The sequence below is a fragment of the Notothenia rossii genome (genome assembly GCF_949606895.1).
Source record: "Notothenia rossii genome assembly, chromosome: 7".
Taxonomy (NCBI): Eukaryota; Metazoa; Chordata; class Actinopteri; order Perciformes; family Nototheniidae; genus Notothenia; species Notothenia rossii.
The window spans coordinates 47,105,654-47,122,109 of NC_136905.1; the positions used below are offsets into that span (position 1 = coordinate 47,105,654).

Sequence of the window (16,456 nt, forward strand, 5' to 3'; positions counted from 1 at the left end):
GTCAGTACACCAGTTACTGGTGGTTTTGGCACTGTGGGCAGGTGCCAGATCATGCTGGAAAATGAATTCCTCATCTCCATAGAGCTTTTCAGCAGACGGAAGCATGTAGTGCTCTAAAATCTCTTGGTACACAGCTGCATTTACTCTGGGCTTGATGAAACACAGTGGACCAACACCAGCAGCTGACATGGCTCCCCAAACCATCGCTGACTGTGGGAACTTCACACTGGATTTCAAGCAACTTGGATTTTGCTCCTCTCCAGCCTTTCTCCAGACTCTGGCGCCTTGACTTCCAAATGAAATACAAAACTTGCTTTCGTCTGAAAAGAGGACTTTGGACCACTGTGCAACTGTCCAGTGCTTCTTTTCCTTAGCCCAAGTCAGACGCCTCTTCCGTTGTCTTGAGTTCAGAAGTGGCTTGACCATGGGAATACGGCTATTGTAGCCCATTTCCCGGACACGTCTGTGAACAGTGACTTTTGATACCTGGACTCCAGCTTCAGTCCACTGTCTTTGAAGCTCCCCCAAATTCTGGAAGCGACTCTTCTTCACAATGCTGTTAAGGCTGCGGTCATCTCTCTTGGTTGTGCAGCGTTTCCTGCCACATTTCCCCCTTCCAACAGACTTTTTGTGGATGTGCTTTGAAACTGCACTCTGTGAACAGCTTGCTATTTGAGAAATTTCTTTTTGTGTCTTACCCTCCTGATGGAGGGTGTCAATGACGGTCCTCTGGACAGCAGTCAGATCAGCAGTCTTCCCCATACTTGTGATTTAGTTTACTGAACCAAGCTGAGTGTTTTTCAAGGCTCAGGAAACCCTTGCAGGTGTTTCGAGTTAATTAGACGATTCAAGTGATTCGTTGAACACCCTACTAGTATACTTTTTCATGATATTCTAATATTTAGAGATAGGATATTTGAGTTTTCTTAAGCTGTATGCCATAATCAGCAATATTAAAATAATAAAAGGCTTGCAATATTTCAGTTGATTTGTAATGAATCCAGAATGTATGACATTTTTGTTTTTTTTAATGGCGTTACAGAAAATAAAGAACTTTATCACAATATTCTAATTTTCTGAGACAGTCCTGTATATATATGTTTTCCCGGGTCGCCGAGGGTGCTGGCATTGTTTGTTCGCCGCTCCTCCGCCCCAAATATTATTCTTTAGTCCAGATCAGAACCTCTCCTGTCTGGCTCTCTACTTTTGAAACGTCAGTCATCAGCAAAAATAGCAGCATCTCTATATCGAATCAACACAGATCTTTGTGTTGTCATCTCCTACCGGCTGGCTCTTTCCTGCTCACCGGTCCCTAGCCCGCTAGCTAGCTAGCATTATCGGACCTAGCAGGCTGCTACCTAGATGCTCCTCGGCTCCCTGAAGTCTGCTGAGCTAACAATTCTGTCTCACCCCAACTCCACCCTAACTCCGCGGCTCGTGTGGGTCTTCCCAGCCCGCTGCGATCAGCCGGCTTCCCCACTGACATCGTCTCTCCCTGCCGCCTACAGCCGGTGGCTATTAAGCTAGCTAACAAGCTAGTAGGCTGGTCACCCGGCTCCCACTCTGCACCAGGCTGTCCGACGATTCTCCTCCGGAAACCACTGGAATCATTCTCCTGATATGCTGTGGATTATCACTCTCATTTTATCTGGACTCACACCGCTCCTTCTTCCACGGTCATCCGGCTCCTGGTCTCTGCTGCCCGGGTCCCCAGCATTAGCTAGTTCCGTGCTAGCGCCACTTCACGGGATCTTGCCGCCGCTCTACTCCCTGTCAGATCTCCACTCCTTTAATAACCGCCTGCCTCCGGACTGCATGGACATCCTCGCAGATAATGAAATACTCCACAAACGCCGTCCTCCACACAGAGGCTCTGGCCGTAAGTTTTTATTTAATTCCACGAGGTCTCCACACTCCGTCCCGTCCATTCGGTCCTGTCACACGCCCACACTACGCCATCACAACAAAAAACACGTGAATCTGACCAATCTCCTTCCACTCCCCCGGTCCACACAACCCCCCCCCAAGGCAACGCCACCTCAGAGCAGCCCTGCTCAACACACGCTCCATCCACAATAAAAGCCACATTCTGAATGAATTCATTAAAGACAATAACCTGGACTTTCTGTATCTGACCAAAACATGGCAAAAAACCCTGGACTATTTTTCTTTAAATCAAATCACCCCAGCAGGATTCACATACATTGACAAACCTCGCCCACAAGGGCGGGGTGGTGGTATAGCTGCTATTATCAGAAAGGAAATAAAAGCTACAATAATCCCCATCCCTGATGCTACTTCATTTGAACACCTGGGGCCGTATTCACAAAGCATTTTATCTTTCCGCTAGGAGTGCTCCTAACTCGCGCTAAAACATTTTACGTAGGAGTTTTTTCTTAAAAGTTATTCACAAAGCCGCTGAGACCTACTCATACTAAGGATAAATCACTAAGAGTGAACTAAGAGTGACGCGCCGTTGCTATGGATTACGCCGATTCTCGTGCATGAGTTTAGAAGCGGTCAGTATGGTTATTGGTTGTTCAGAGCAGGCGGTCTCGGTGAAACTCATCCGCAACATCCCACAAACGAGCCCACTAAATCACCGAAAAACAAGGAAATAGCCTAGGCTAGAAATGTATTCCTATCAAATAGTTATGGACAGTGCAGTTAGCAGAATACACGCATGATGACAAGTTTGTGCAGACCACGATAATGACGTTGTATATGCACGTTAAAGAGAGAGAGCAAACAATACAAATACGTAAATTGCATTAAATCAAGGAGGCAATTAAAAGCACCCTGCAAACTATTATCCAATGAGCATATTTCCAGCACTTAAAGACTTTCAATAACAGCCCATACCGCCGTTCAAGTCCCCCTATCGTGATGAATGAAAACAATCTGCGTGTTGATGGAATGTACTTTCTTTCTATTGACGAACACGTCCTCATCTTTTGATGGCGCAATTATTTTTATGTGCGTCCCGTCAATAGCACCGACCACACCGGGCATACCTGCAATTGCCATGAAGTTGGCTTTGATCCTGTGTAGTTGTTGATTGTCCAAAGGAAACCGGATAAACTGTTGGATGATATGTGGTCTAGAGAGCGCGCTGATGGTTTGGTTTATGGCACGGCTGACTGATGGTTGCGATATTCCTAAATCGTCGGCATTGCACAGTTGCATTTTCCCTGTTGCTAAATATCGTAGTGTTGCCAAACATTTTATTTCCGGACTAATCGGGTTATTCCTGTTAGTCAGGGATGTTATTGCATCCCGCACTAATTCCACAACAAGTGTGATACCCTCACGATTTAGCCTATATCTCTTGATCAATTCACAGTCTTCCATTGTCTCCAAAACATTTCGTCTCGCAGCCATTTTCAGATTCTTTGTGAATAGGTCTTACTGAGTTAGGAGTCCTCTCGAGGACTTTTAAGCTCTCCCAGACTTAGGTGCTACTTTTAGGCCTAAAACACTTTGTGAATTGCTCTTTGTGAATAAAATTAGGAGTCCTAAATTTAAGACTGACACGCCCATTATGTTTAGGAGTTTCTCCTAAATTCGCCAGTTAGGAGCTACTTTTAGCCCTAAGATCCTTTGTGAATACGGCCCCAGATCTTTAAACTTTCTGGTCCCACTCCCCTGGTCACAGCCATCCTCTACCGTCCCCCGAAGCCAAACCCCTCCTTTCTCTCCAAACTCTCTGACATCCTGACAGTCAGCTTTCTGCCATATCCCCATCTGTTCTCCTCTTAGGTGATTTTAACATTCATGTTGACGACCCGACCTGCAAATATGCCTCTGAATTTAAGGAAACCCTTCACTGCTGCAACTTCTCTCAACACATCAACTTCCCAACACACAGCCGTGGTCACATCCTGGACTTGTTCTGCTCCACTGGTCTCACCATCCATCATCTGTCCAGCCTCAATCTCCACGTCTCTGATCACCTGGCCATCATCATGGACATCAACATCCCCATCCCCGCCCAAAAGCAAAAACGCACAATAACCTACAGAAACCTCAAATCCATCTCACCTTCAGCAATCACTGCCTCCATTACCTGCAAGATGTCTGTCTCCCCCCCCCACTTTCTGAAAACCCATCTGAACTTGTGGACTATTATAACAGCACCCTCTCCTTCTGTCTCAATGAACTGGCCCCCACAAAAACTAAAAATGTCTCTTTCATACACGCCGCCCCCTGGTATACCCCCGAACTCCGCCAAATGAAATCAAGGAAACGTCAACTTGAACGCCAACACAAGAAAACCACACTAACAGTCCATCTTCAAATCTACAAAGACTATCTCCAGCAGTACAGTAATGCTCTCAAAGCAGCCCGGTCTAATTACTACTCTCATTCAGTCTAGCTCCAGCAACCCCAAGCGTCTGTTTTCCACCATCAGAAAACTTCTCAAACCCTGTGACAACGCCACCTCGTCCTTCACCACTGAACAGTGCAACTCCTTCCTCTCGTTTTTCCAAACCAAAATCAGCAACATTTACAGCAATCTGACACCCTCATCAGCACCCCCCACCTCCTCTCCTGGCTCCCCCCCTTCACCTCACAGCCCCTGTCCCACTTCTCCCCTGTGACCCCCATGCAACTGTCGCACTTCATGACTGGAATTAACTCCACCTGCACACTTGACCCAATGCCCTCCAAATTTGTTAAAGAGAGCCTCCCTGCCATCTCCCAGTTCATCGCCACCATCATTAACTCCTCCCTCAGATCTGGATCAGTTCCCCACTCTCTCAAACTGGCTGCTGTCACACCCATTATCAAAAGACCTGGATTCACACCTGACATCATGTCCAACTTCCGGCCCATTTCAAATTTCCCCTTTCTGTCAAAAATACTTGAACGTGTCATTGCCTCACAACTAAAATCCCACCTCAGCTCCAATGACCTCTTTGAGCCATTTCAATCCGGTTTCCGATCAAAACACAGCACAGAAACAGCTCTTCTGAAAATCACAAACGACCTCCTCCTCTCCTCTGACTCCGGCAACCTGAACATCCTCATCCTCCTCGACCTCACCGCAGCATTCGACACCATCAACCACACCATCCTGCTGTCCCTCCTCGAATCATCACTCAACATCACTGACACTGCACTCTCCTGGCTGAAATCCTACCTCACCGACAGACATCAGTTTATCAACATCAACAACTGCACCTCCTCCACTGCTCCTCTGTCCCAAGGCGTCCCCCAGGGTTCGGTGCTTGGCCCCCTCCTCTTCAATCCTTTACATGCTCCCCCTTGGCAAAAATAATTAGTCGCCACAGCCTTCAATTTCACTGCTACGCCAATGACATCCAACTTTATATCTCAACAAAAACCATCACCCCCACAACACACTCCACTCACACCAACTGTCTCTCAGAAATAAAAGCATGGATGCAAACAAACTATCTCCAACTGAACAGTGCCAAATCAGACATCATCATCATCGGCCCCCCATTCCGTATCACAGACATCCAGAATTTCAACTTCACCATTGACTGCCACACTCTATCTCCCCCCCTCACATCCGCAACCTCTGAGTCATTTTCGACAGTCAGCTCAAATTCAACCACCAAATAAATCACATCACCGGGACCGCCTTTTTCCACCTCAAAAACATTGCCCGTCTCCGCCCATCACTTCCTCCGGGAAGATCCTCTGCTGCTGAAACCTTGATTCACGCATTTATCACTTTACGACTCGAGTACTGCAATAGCATCCTCTATGGCAGCGGTCACCAACCTTTTTAAGCCCAAGATCACCGACCTCGGCCTAGGTGAAAAGCGAGATCTACCTATTGCAGAATTGAGTGGAAAAGACGGCCCAGACAATGCTTCCAATTTGAGGCCTTTTATATAGGCTAATTGCATCTGAATTACTGTTACAATGAAGGCTCCATAATCAGCTCACGGCATATAGGCAGGGGTAAAGTGCTATTGGGGGTCGGACCTCACCTCCTCAAGGGGGGTCTGGGGGGATGCTCCCCCGGGAAGATTTTTTTAAAATATTGAAGTTGAAAGCATCAATCTGGTGCACTTTGAGAGCAACATGAAGAGATCTATGGATACCTCTCTCAGCACCCATATCAAACAGAACTGTAAACATATTTTCTTTTTCTTTATGGATATTTTACAAATCACATTAAACTGTATTCTTGTTTTACTGCCATATAGTAGGCTATTTCATACCTGTTTTTCATTTATTCAGTTATTGTTTGTATAACTATAATGATCATATGAAGGTGTGCCGCGGAAATAATCTTTTGAATAATTTGTGACAAAACTGTTCTAAACACTCAAGAGTCCTTTAGCTCAGGGGTTCCCAAACCTTTCAGCCCGCAACCCCCAAAATAACAGACGGGGCGGGGGGGGGTCGGGGGCTAGTGAATTAATTTCAGTTTTCCGCACTCTCGCGGGAATATCTCCGCAATGGAGCGAGCTTAAGTTTCACTTTCGATTGCATGATATAGCCCAGCGCAACACCACCATCAAGCATGTTGCCACTTGTTTGTACCATTTTCAGGCGATTTGTAATCTGTTCTAGAAAGATGTGTTTTTTAGGATTTCAAGAAGCATATAGAACAAACAATGGATGTATTTTATGAACATTTATCCATGCTGAAAGTAGATTTAGATGTGTTAGGAGTGAGATAGAGATTATTATCTAATATATGCATCTGATGAAGCATTGCATGAAGTCTGTTGATGATCAGAGGCTGTTGTTGGGGCTGCATAAACGTTTTTTTATTTTTATTTTGTAGACAGACCATGCAGGCCTCAGAGAGTTAAACTTGGGCCTGCGACCATAGTTTTATTGTATTTTTTGTTTTGAAAATCCACAGCGGAGGTTTGTGTCGTACTACATGCGGTGTATTTTGCATATCTCTCAGTAACCAACAATCTGTGAGTCTGTTGGCTCGGACATAAACTCGTGTTTAAAATAATACTACATAATAAATGTAGTCTACATTTCATAATAAGAGGTGTAAAACGTGAGAGGATTTTAAATTGCATTTGAACTAAAAGCTTATACAATCTGTAGTTGTATTTGTATTGTTGATTTAATTAATTAATGTGTGAACGAGGCGATATAGAGAAGGTTACGCTGTCATTATTTGGCTGTAATTTGTTATATACTGTTGGAATGGGTAAGCAGGCCTATAAAAAATTACATTCCTGCCGTCGTCTCTTGTGTCATGATGAGGTTCACGTAAAGCATGGTTAATGTGTTATATTTAGGGCCGGGACTCGATTAAAAAAATTAATCTAATTAATTACAGGCTTTGTAATTAATTAATCGCAATTAATCGCATTTTTTATCACATATAAATATTTGACCTGAGAACAGTGAGAAGCAATTTTTTTCACATGGATTTTAGTATACCATTGAATAATGACTGAATACATAAGCTTAAGCAACAAAACATTGTTTATTTTTTTCAAGGATGTACTTAACCAAGACCAACAGAAAAGTGCAATTTTTGCCATAAAGTGTAGCAATAGCATATTTAGGAATATAGTACATTTCAGAGATTCAGGTAGCCTATAGGTAGGTAGACCTTCTGTAAACTATAACACTTTGTTTTTTAAGTATAACACAATACTTTCAAGTACATTCAGAACATTGGAAACCCTGACTATTAGAAAACATCTCTCTGTTGCTTCAGAGGCCATAACAGACTTTATTGATTTACCAACAGTTGATTTAAAAAATCTAATCAATTTCAGTCCAACTCTCTCAATAACCTTGGCCAAAACAATAAACAGTTCAACATAAAGTACCAGTTGCACCAACAACATAATAAATAGTTCAACATAAAGTGTACGATTTAAAATAAAATAAAAAAGTGCCAGTGATTGACCTCAATCCCTCCTATTCTTCCAATATCCTGATGAAAAATAAAATCTCTCTGTTGCATAGGCCACTGTTTGATCAACGCGAATTGGGTGTGGGTCCTCCGAGTCGGGCTAACGTCCACGCTAGCTTCCACGCTAACTGCTATATGTTTTGCATTGAGGTGATACTTGAGGCTTGATGTGCTGCGGTGATATGCAAATTCCTTTTTGCATAATTTGCAAACAACCGTGCTCTTATCAACGCTTCTATCCATCCGTTTTTTAAAACAAAATGTCCCATCCACGGGGCCAACCAAAGCGGTCTCATCAGCTTCTTCGTTCATGTTTGACTATTGTTCACTGTGGTATGTTGTTGTCTGAAGTCATGAACGTTAGTTGGTGCTCCAGTATAATCGGTACCCCTGAAACTCATCCAGTGAGAAACGTTCCGCGGTGCAAAAATAAGTGAGATTAAAATGCGCAAATGTTTGTGTAATTAATTAATCTTAATTAACGCGTTAAAGTCCCGGCCCTAATATATATATATATATATAATAATAATAATAATAATAATAATAATAATAATAATAATACACACGCACGCGCGCGCGCGCGCAGACAGACTTTTGCATTTCAAAGTATTGCTTGTTCATACAGTTGATTGTTGGAGCTTCACTGTGCACTACTGAATGATTTATGTGCAGAGTTTGACCCTTGAAGGCTACTTCTTCTGCTCTGAAATGGAATATATTTGTTACATTTTAATATAATTTTTTGATTTGATTTCGGATTTGTGAATGGGAGAAGTAGTAGATGGAAAACATACCAAACACAAATGTTTTCAAAGTAGAGTCTTTCATTTTATATACGGTAATACTAAGGAGGCATAGGCCTATATGATGATATGTTTGACATTATTGATATTAAAAAAAGTGATTTGTTTTCCATGTCATTTGTGTGTTTTTCTTATCAGAAAGTGAAGTTATTTATTTGTAAGCTCCAAATCCAAATGTTTCCCTCAATGGCCTTTGTGCCCTGGCATGTGGCCTTTGTGCCTTAAAACAATGTGTGACACCAAAGGCCAAATGGCCTTGCCCCTAAAATGATGAAATTCCAAGCCTGGTGATGACATTTAGTAGTCTCATTCAGTCACTTGTTAGAAACTGGCATTTTTACAAGATATAGCAGCTTCAGACATTCACCAGTGGGGGATTTACTAACATATTTTATGCCATAGAACAAAACGTTAAGCTTGTGTTAACCACAGAACTTATTTCATGCTTCTTAACAAACATATTCAAATAAATTGACTTCAAGACAAGGGAACCAGAATTGGTAAATTGCTGACTCATTACTTTATGACTTGTTTTTTCAAAACAGTTTCTGATTCAAAATATTTTGAATGCATAATATAATGATGGATTCACCTGTTTGTTTTCAGCTCCAGGTTCAGAAGAACAGACGTCAATTTGAAGGGCCCAAAGACGCTGAATATGACTGAAGCTATGATACTGTGGTGTCGATGACCCTCCGGCCATCATTCATTGTTTGTTCCTGCTCACTCAGCTGCTGGATTATTATACTTTTTTCCTTTGTTCCTCGGCTCAGTGAATTTGGGCTTGGCCATTCTTTAAATTGTAGATGAACTCATCCAGTAATAATGTCATTATTATTTGTAGCAAGAGAATATAGTTTTAATATTAATCAATTATTATTACATTTCTTTCAGTGTATGTCAATAAAACAGTGTTTGAAACCTTACATTCTTGTAATTTATGTGTGTAATACCCACTTACTACTTTTACGCCAGCAACAGTTCTGAGTTCTTTCAACATGTATGAATACGGAACGTCAACGATGTCTCACAAAGGATCGTAGCTTACATGAGTAATTTAAATGTTTGGGCACCAGGGGGCGAAACACTCCAGGAATTAGTACAAATAAAACCAAATACAATTACAAATGGTTAGTAAGGCTCAAAACTAAAGACTTTTCCCATTTATCTAATTTCCGTCTCCTCGACTCCTCCGGTAGTGACCCGGAAATAGATTTCAGTGCGCCATGTTGAAGGAAATCCCATATAGATATATCCAGGCCGTTTCTCAATCTCGAGGATACTGGCTTCCAAGCCAATATTTCAAGGATGCTACGTCATCGAGTGCCGCCGAAGGACAGTTTATGTTGAAACCGTTAGAGAGAGTGGCACACTTGTTAGGCTGTTCCATTCTTCTTCGTTTTCCGAAGCCGTGGCTTGGAAGTATACTTGCTTCGTTTCTGAAGGAAGTGACTTGGAAGTACGCGACTACCAAGCCAGCATCCTCGCGATTGAGAAACACCCCCAGTCTCTGATAGTGTTACGTTATTATGAGAATGGTCTCATAATTGTTTGATTCTAAAATGGTATATATTTATATAAATATATATGTGTGTGTGTTTGTGTCCGCATCTGTAGCCTGTTATTGTCTCATTATACTGCACTGTCAATTCATTAAAAGTTAATAAGTGGTCATGAACACATCTGTCCATCAGACAGAGGGCTGCTGTGCCTCCTGTCATCATTAATGGACGTCTTTTTAAAATGACCGCTCAGAGGAGAGGAGTTCTCATTTCTCTAACCGCCTGCTGCTTCCCCTCCTCTCTCCTCGGCTCCCCTCGAGGAGGGGAAATTATATAAATGGGAAAGGTCTTGAATGTACACAATGGTAAATATCCTGGGGGATGATGAGACTTGGTGAGGTCTTTACTCAGACTGTAGAGTCAGCCTCTTGTTGTTTTGTGTTTCTTTGTTATTGTTACTCATTGCTTTGTTTGTGTCACTTTGTTATTGATGTTTTTTTTTAAAATATTTTTTATTGGTGGTTGCACTTCCTCTTTTTGTAGTTCTGTGTTTCTATCTGATCATATTGAGTAAACAAAACCTGAAAGAAAGTAATTGCCTGTCTCAGAATAGGACACACTCACACATGATTCAATCACTCCACATAATCCATTGTACTATGCACGCACTGTTTGTTATAAACTGGATAATGTCAGAAATGTATAGACTGTAGGAATAAGGTAATTAATTTCCCGATTAATTGATTAAAAACGCAGTGTTAGGCCACATTTGGGAATTTGCTAGACAAGACAGTACATTAGTTTAATGAATATATCACAGCAACCAAAATACAAGTTCAAATGTACTTGAACTAAAATGTACTTTAAAATGATTTTTATTAATGCATTGCTCTCTTTTCATTGTGTTCTGCCCATCTACTACTGCACGCTCCGGAAGGTGGCGGCAACGCACCGAATCGTTGTTTGCCAATCTGTAAGTAGAAGAAGAAGTAGAAGTTCAGTGTTTATCCGTCATACAGCGACAATCAAGTCACATTATCTCAATCGACCGCACATACCCGGACCGGATAAATGGTCTACATTATGGTAATATATTTCCATCAGACTACAGTTTGAGTTCGTTGTCACATCTGGATTAAGCAGTCTGATCTCATGCAAGACTACATTAACCAGAAGTCTACGCTCTTACGTCGAAAAGTAAGAGGTCAAACAGACAGCGCCCGTGCTTCACTTGTTAGGTAAGTGTTCTTCCTGACAGATGCATGTCTGTAACAATCTGACTTTGCCTCTATTAACATGCTTATTACCATCGACTGCCAGGAGAAACACCACTGAAAAGGTGTCTTTATGTGACAGCCCCCATACAGCGGCACTCTGTTCCCCGGCAGTGTGGTAGCGCTACTCATGTCCAAACGGCTAATAGTGCCTCTGTCGCACAATAGCGCAGCCTAACCCCCTCCCCAGTCTCTGACGTGCATCTTCGTTTACCTTACTCACTTTTCCTTGGGTCTTAGTCCCTTCCACGTGTGGAAAGACGCAAGGAAACCGAGCTCAGCGAGAAAAACTGTTTTATGAGCAATGCATTTTTTATTTTATATATTTTTAGATATACAACACAAAATCTATCGACTAAATAAATAAGAAGAAAAAGAAAAATACAGTTTAATATTTCATGTTAAACATTTGTAAAATACACAATTAGTTTAAATTGCCTTATTAATCCTAATGTTTGAATAGTTATAATATATTGTTTTAGTTATTGGTTGAAATGTCCAACATTTGGTTTGGAGTAAGCCCATCTCTTTTTATGGATATAACATTTTCCTAAAAATAAAATTAATTGCACAATAAAAAAACAAAATCTGTGTCCATACTATCACCTTTGAAGTACAGAAAAATGTCTCTGTCCTGGCGTTTTACTTTTTTCCCGTTATTATTTAAAAAAAAACATTCTACCTCTTACCCGAAAATTCTATACATACATTCATAAAATAAATGGCAGATACTTTCTTCTTGTAGATTACAAAATTAACAGGAATATTCAATGTCAGGTCCAAATCTTTTTTGCAGAATATATTGTGTGTGTGCACATTTTAAAAGAAACCTCCTTAACTTTATTATTTAGCAACAAATTGTTTCCAATTAAACACATTTATTTCCATTTGATGTCTCCATAAAGTGGAGCCTAGAATCTTGCTCTGGGCAGAGTTACAGTTTGTTTCAGCATTGTCTCTTGGTAATGTCCACTTCACCAAGGAATATACTGCTAGAAAGATTAACACTGAAACATCTGAATATCAAGCTGCTGCACACTCCTTGGCAAAGCATCAAAAACCACTGCATATTCTTTTGGTGTAACCGGTAAATCAAATTTAGAGAGGAATTCCTTATATGTTAGTAATTGCCCATCAGCATTAACAAATTGTCTAACTAATAAAATACCACGTTTAACCTATCTTTCATAATATAGAGATGTTCTTTTATATTGGATATTTCTGTTCCAAATGTAATAATTGGTTGGTGATAAATTGTGTTTGTAAATTAGTTTCTAGGCCAACAGGGCTTGCTTATGAAAGTTTGATAACTTTAAAAGTTAATATTGTGATTACATTTAAGAACAAAAGTATCTCCACCCATCAAATTAAATACATATTTAGGGAAGGTATTCCAAATGTTGACTTTTTCGCTAATCAAGTTAGTTAACCTTAACCATTTATCTTTGAAAGTATTATTTAAAGTGTCAAAGCTTAGTACCTTTAAACTACCATTTATTTTACTATTGCATTATATAGATTTCCTTAAGTAATGACACTTATTCCTCCATATGAAATTAAATAGGATCTAATCAAAGTTGTTGTATATTTTAGTGTGCATTTCTAGTGATAAGGACACATAGACCGATCCGGAGATCACCTCAGCTTTGGATAACAGCACTCTACCATTTAATGACAGATCCCTCATCAACCACATATTATGGCTTTTGGTTAATTTAAATTATCTATCCATGGTCTCGTTACCTTGAAACTGACTATTTTAAATGTGTGTGTGTATTAGGAAGAAATACGAAGGGGCTCAGTCTCAGCAGACACCTTCGTCTTATCCCACTACCAATATCAAATCTAGGAGCTACTTAATTAAGCTGTTGCAGCCTTTATATAAAGTTTGAACAGCTTTCCAAAAGTGATTCCCAAATCCAAAGGATTTAATTACTTTAAACATGAATTTGTGGCTTATTGTTTCAAATGCTTTATAAAAGTCTACGAATAGAATAAAGCTTTCGTCCAATATATATTCAGTTTAATCGATCATATCCAGAATTAATCAGATGTTATTACTTGTATTTATTCTTGTCATAAATCCAGATTGTTCTTCATCAATAATATTATTTTTCAAACTTTTAGCAAAGACTAATGCAAAAATGTTGGCATCATCATTCAAAAGACTAATAGGTATCCAATGTCTACTCTACTTTTATAATTTTTGAATCATAAATCTAGTCGCCAGAAGCAAAATGCTAATGTTATGGTATAAACGAACTACAAGCCAGTACAGCAGCAGGGTCGCACGACTTCAACGTCACGCCAACTTAAGATCGTTTCAACTGACTTGCACTGAAACTGCACTTTGAACACTTTAAATATATTAACATTTTAAACTGTATACCCCGGTTATCTAGGCCCTTTTTGTTTTGTTTTATGTATACATGTCACACTGTGGGAAACGAGATTTCGATATTTCTGGATGTATAACACATTTAGAATTTTTGACAATAAAGCTGACTTTTACTTTCGCGCGCTTGCATATTTTAACAAAGCTTTTCATTTTAGCCACACTGAATTTAACTAGAAGTCATGGCTGTGTCAATTACCAGTCTGATATAGTTTTACAAAGATGACAAGAAAAGTGTAGATAGGAGAAAACCACTTCAAGTCAGGACACGTAAAGCAGTGTGGCCTAGATGAAGGTGTGCTTACCGGTGTTGTCAGGGCTAGCATGAGGGACAAGGTTTATAGTGTCGGTGAGTATTGATAGCAAGAGTACCGTTAACCTAGAGTTAATTTATTCACATTGATTCCGATCAACAAATCCATTTTATGTGTCACATGAAATCTTTACTAGGCAAGGCAAGTTTATTTATATAGCAATTTTCAACACAAGGCAATTCAAAGTGCTTTACAAAAAATGAAAGACATTAAGAAAAGAAAATAAACATTAAAAGAAAAAATACATGGATAAAAGTTACAGTCTAGTCTAAGATATGAATAGTTCAATTAAAAGCAGCGACAAAAAGAAAAGTCTTCAGCCTGGATGTAAAAGTAGTAAGAGTTGCAGCGGACCTGCAGGTTTCTGGGAGTTTGTTCCAGATATTTGGAGCATAATAACTGAACGCTGCTTTACCATGTTTAGTTCAGTCTCGGGACAGAAAGCTGACCAGTCCCTGAAGACCTGAGCGATCTGGATGGTTCATAATTTAGCAGGAGGTCAGAAATGTATTTTGGGCCTAAACCATTCAGTGCTTTATAAACCAGCAGCAGTATTTTGAAATATATTCTTTGACACACAGGAAGCCAGTGTAAAGACTTCAGAACTGGAGTGATGTGATACACTTTCTTAGTGTTAGTGAGGACTCGAGCAGCGGCGTTCTGAATCAGCTGAAGCTTTCTAATATATTTTTTAGTGAGATCTGTGAAGACACCATTGCAGTAGTCCAGTCTACTGAAGATAAAAGCATGGACAAGTTTTTCCAAATCCTGCTGTGAGATTTGTCTTTTAATCCTAGATATGTTCTTTTGGTGATAGTAGGCTGATTTAGTAACTGTTTTAATGTGACTGTTGAAACTCAGGTCAGAGTCCATGACTACACCTAGATTTCTGGTTTTATCTGTTGTTTTGAACATTGCAGACTGAAGCTCAGCGCTAACTTTTAAACGTCCTGGCTTGGCTCCAAAAACAATTACCTCAGTTTTATCTTTGTTTAATTGGAGAAAGTTCTGAGACATCCAGTCATTGATTTGTTCAATGCACTTACTCAGTGTTTGAATTGGAGCATAGTCTCCTGGTGAAATGGTTAGGTAAATTTGTGTGTCATCCGGATAGCTATGGTAACTTATTTTGTTGTTGTTCATTATCTGAGCCAGTGGTAGCATGTAGACGTTAAAGAGAAGAGGCCCCAAGATTACAAATATTAAACACCAGAAAACACAGAAATATCCACGAAATAAACATACAGTAGGCTATAAACAAATAAATGGATAATTGGGAAGGCATTACAAATGTAAATATATTTTTAAATAATAAAACAATCCCACCACCACAGGTATCTACAGGAGAAGAGGGAATTCTCTCCACAAAATGTGAATGCCCATGTGGAGAATGGAAATGCAGTCATGCGGCTGCATGAGCCATCTTTGCCATCCACAATTTCAGCTGCACTGACACCCCCTGTCAGTAGAAGAAGCCAAAGGCAGCTAAACGTATGCGTTCAGTGGAGGAGCTATTTCCTCCAACCAATAACTAATTTAACCCGCTGACAAGAGAGCCCACCTCCGAGCCAGAAGAGGAACACTGTAGCTTGGAAACACTTACTGTTCCTGAAATGATCAAATCTGTTGGGCATCAGGTACCTGAGGCAATTGTGGCAAGCATGGCATTGTCTGAAGAGCAACAGAGGGCAATTCATGTTGCTACCACTGGTCAGCGAACCAACCCAAACTGGCATTTGTTCAGGAAAGGAAGGTTGACTGCCAGCAACTTTGGAGCTGTCCTGAGGTCAAAGCGTGTGACTGCTTCCCTTATTGCCAGGGTGTTAGGGCAACAGCAGGCCCTTGATGGTGTTTTGTCTGTACAGTGGGGGACTATGAATGAATGTAAGGGCGTCAGGGCATTAACCACTGCAACCCAGATGGAGGTCCATGAGTCAGATTTGTGGCTCTCCCAATCAGGATTGTTGGGGCCATCTCCAGATGGTCTGTTAGGGTCTTCCGCTGTGCTGGAGGTAAAGTGTCCCTACGGAGCCAGGGAAATGACAATTAGTGAAGCATTGCAAATCAAGGGCTTCTGTGTCAGTAAGGAAGGAGAAACATTCAGCCTGCGTGAGGAACATCCTTACTGGCACCAAGTGCAAGGTCAGCTTCACCTCACTGCAAGAAAGAAGAAGAAATTAAAAAGATTGTGAATCGTTTTTAAATTTAAATTTACTCGCCTTTGCAATGTTGTGGTTGTTAGTGTTAGTTTCATGGAAGTCACCCCGTCACATATAAGACACACAGTAC

The 16,456-nt window shown here is 40.7% G+C and overlaps 2 protein-coding genes across 3 annotated transcripts in view; both read left to right on the forward strand.

Annotated features, from left to right (window-relative positions):
* Positions 1 to 9,608, forward strand: part of slirp (SRA stem-loop interacting RNA binding protein) — a 30,595-nt gene extending 20,987 nt beyond the window's left edge. Inside the window, exon 4 of the mRNA XM_079694057.1 lies at positions 9,289 to 9,608. Coding sequence (XP_079550183.1) covers positions 9,289 to 9,348 — 60 coding nt within the window. The 3' untranslated portion in view covers positions 9,349 to 9,608. The remainder of the gene's footprint in view (positions 1 to 9,288) is intronic.
* A 1,583-nt stretch (positions 9,609 to 11,191) lies between these two features.
* adck1 (aarF domain containing kinase 1) overlaps positions 11,192 to 16,456 on the forward strand; it is a 182,512-nt gene continuing 177,247 nt past the window's right edge. For both annotated transcript variants that reach the window (XM_079694392.1, XM_079694391.1), the window contains exon 1: positions 11,192 to 11,422. The gene's annotated coding sequence lies outside the window, so the exon portion shown is untranslated. The remainder of the gene's footprint in view (positions 11,423 to 16,456) is intronic.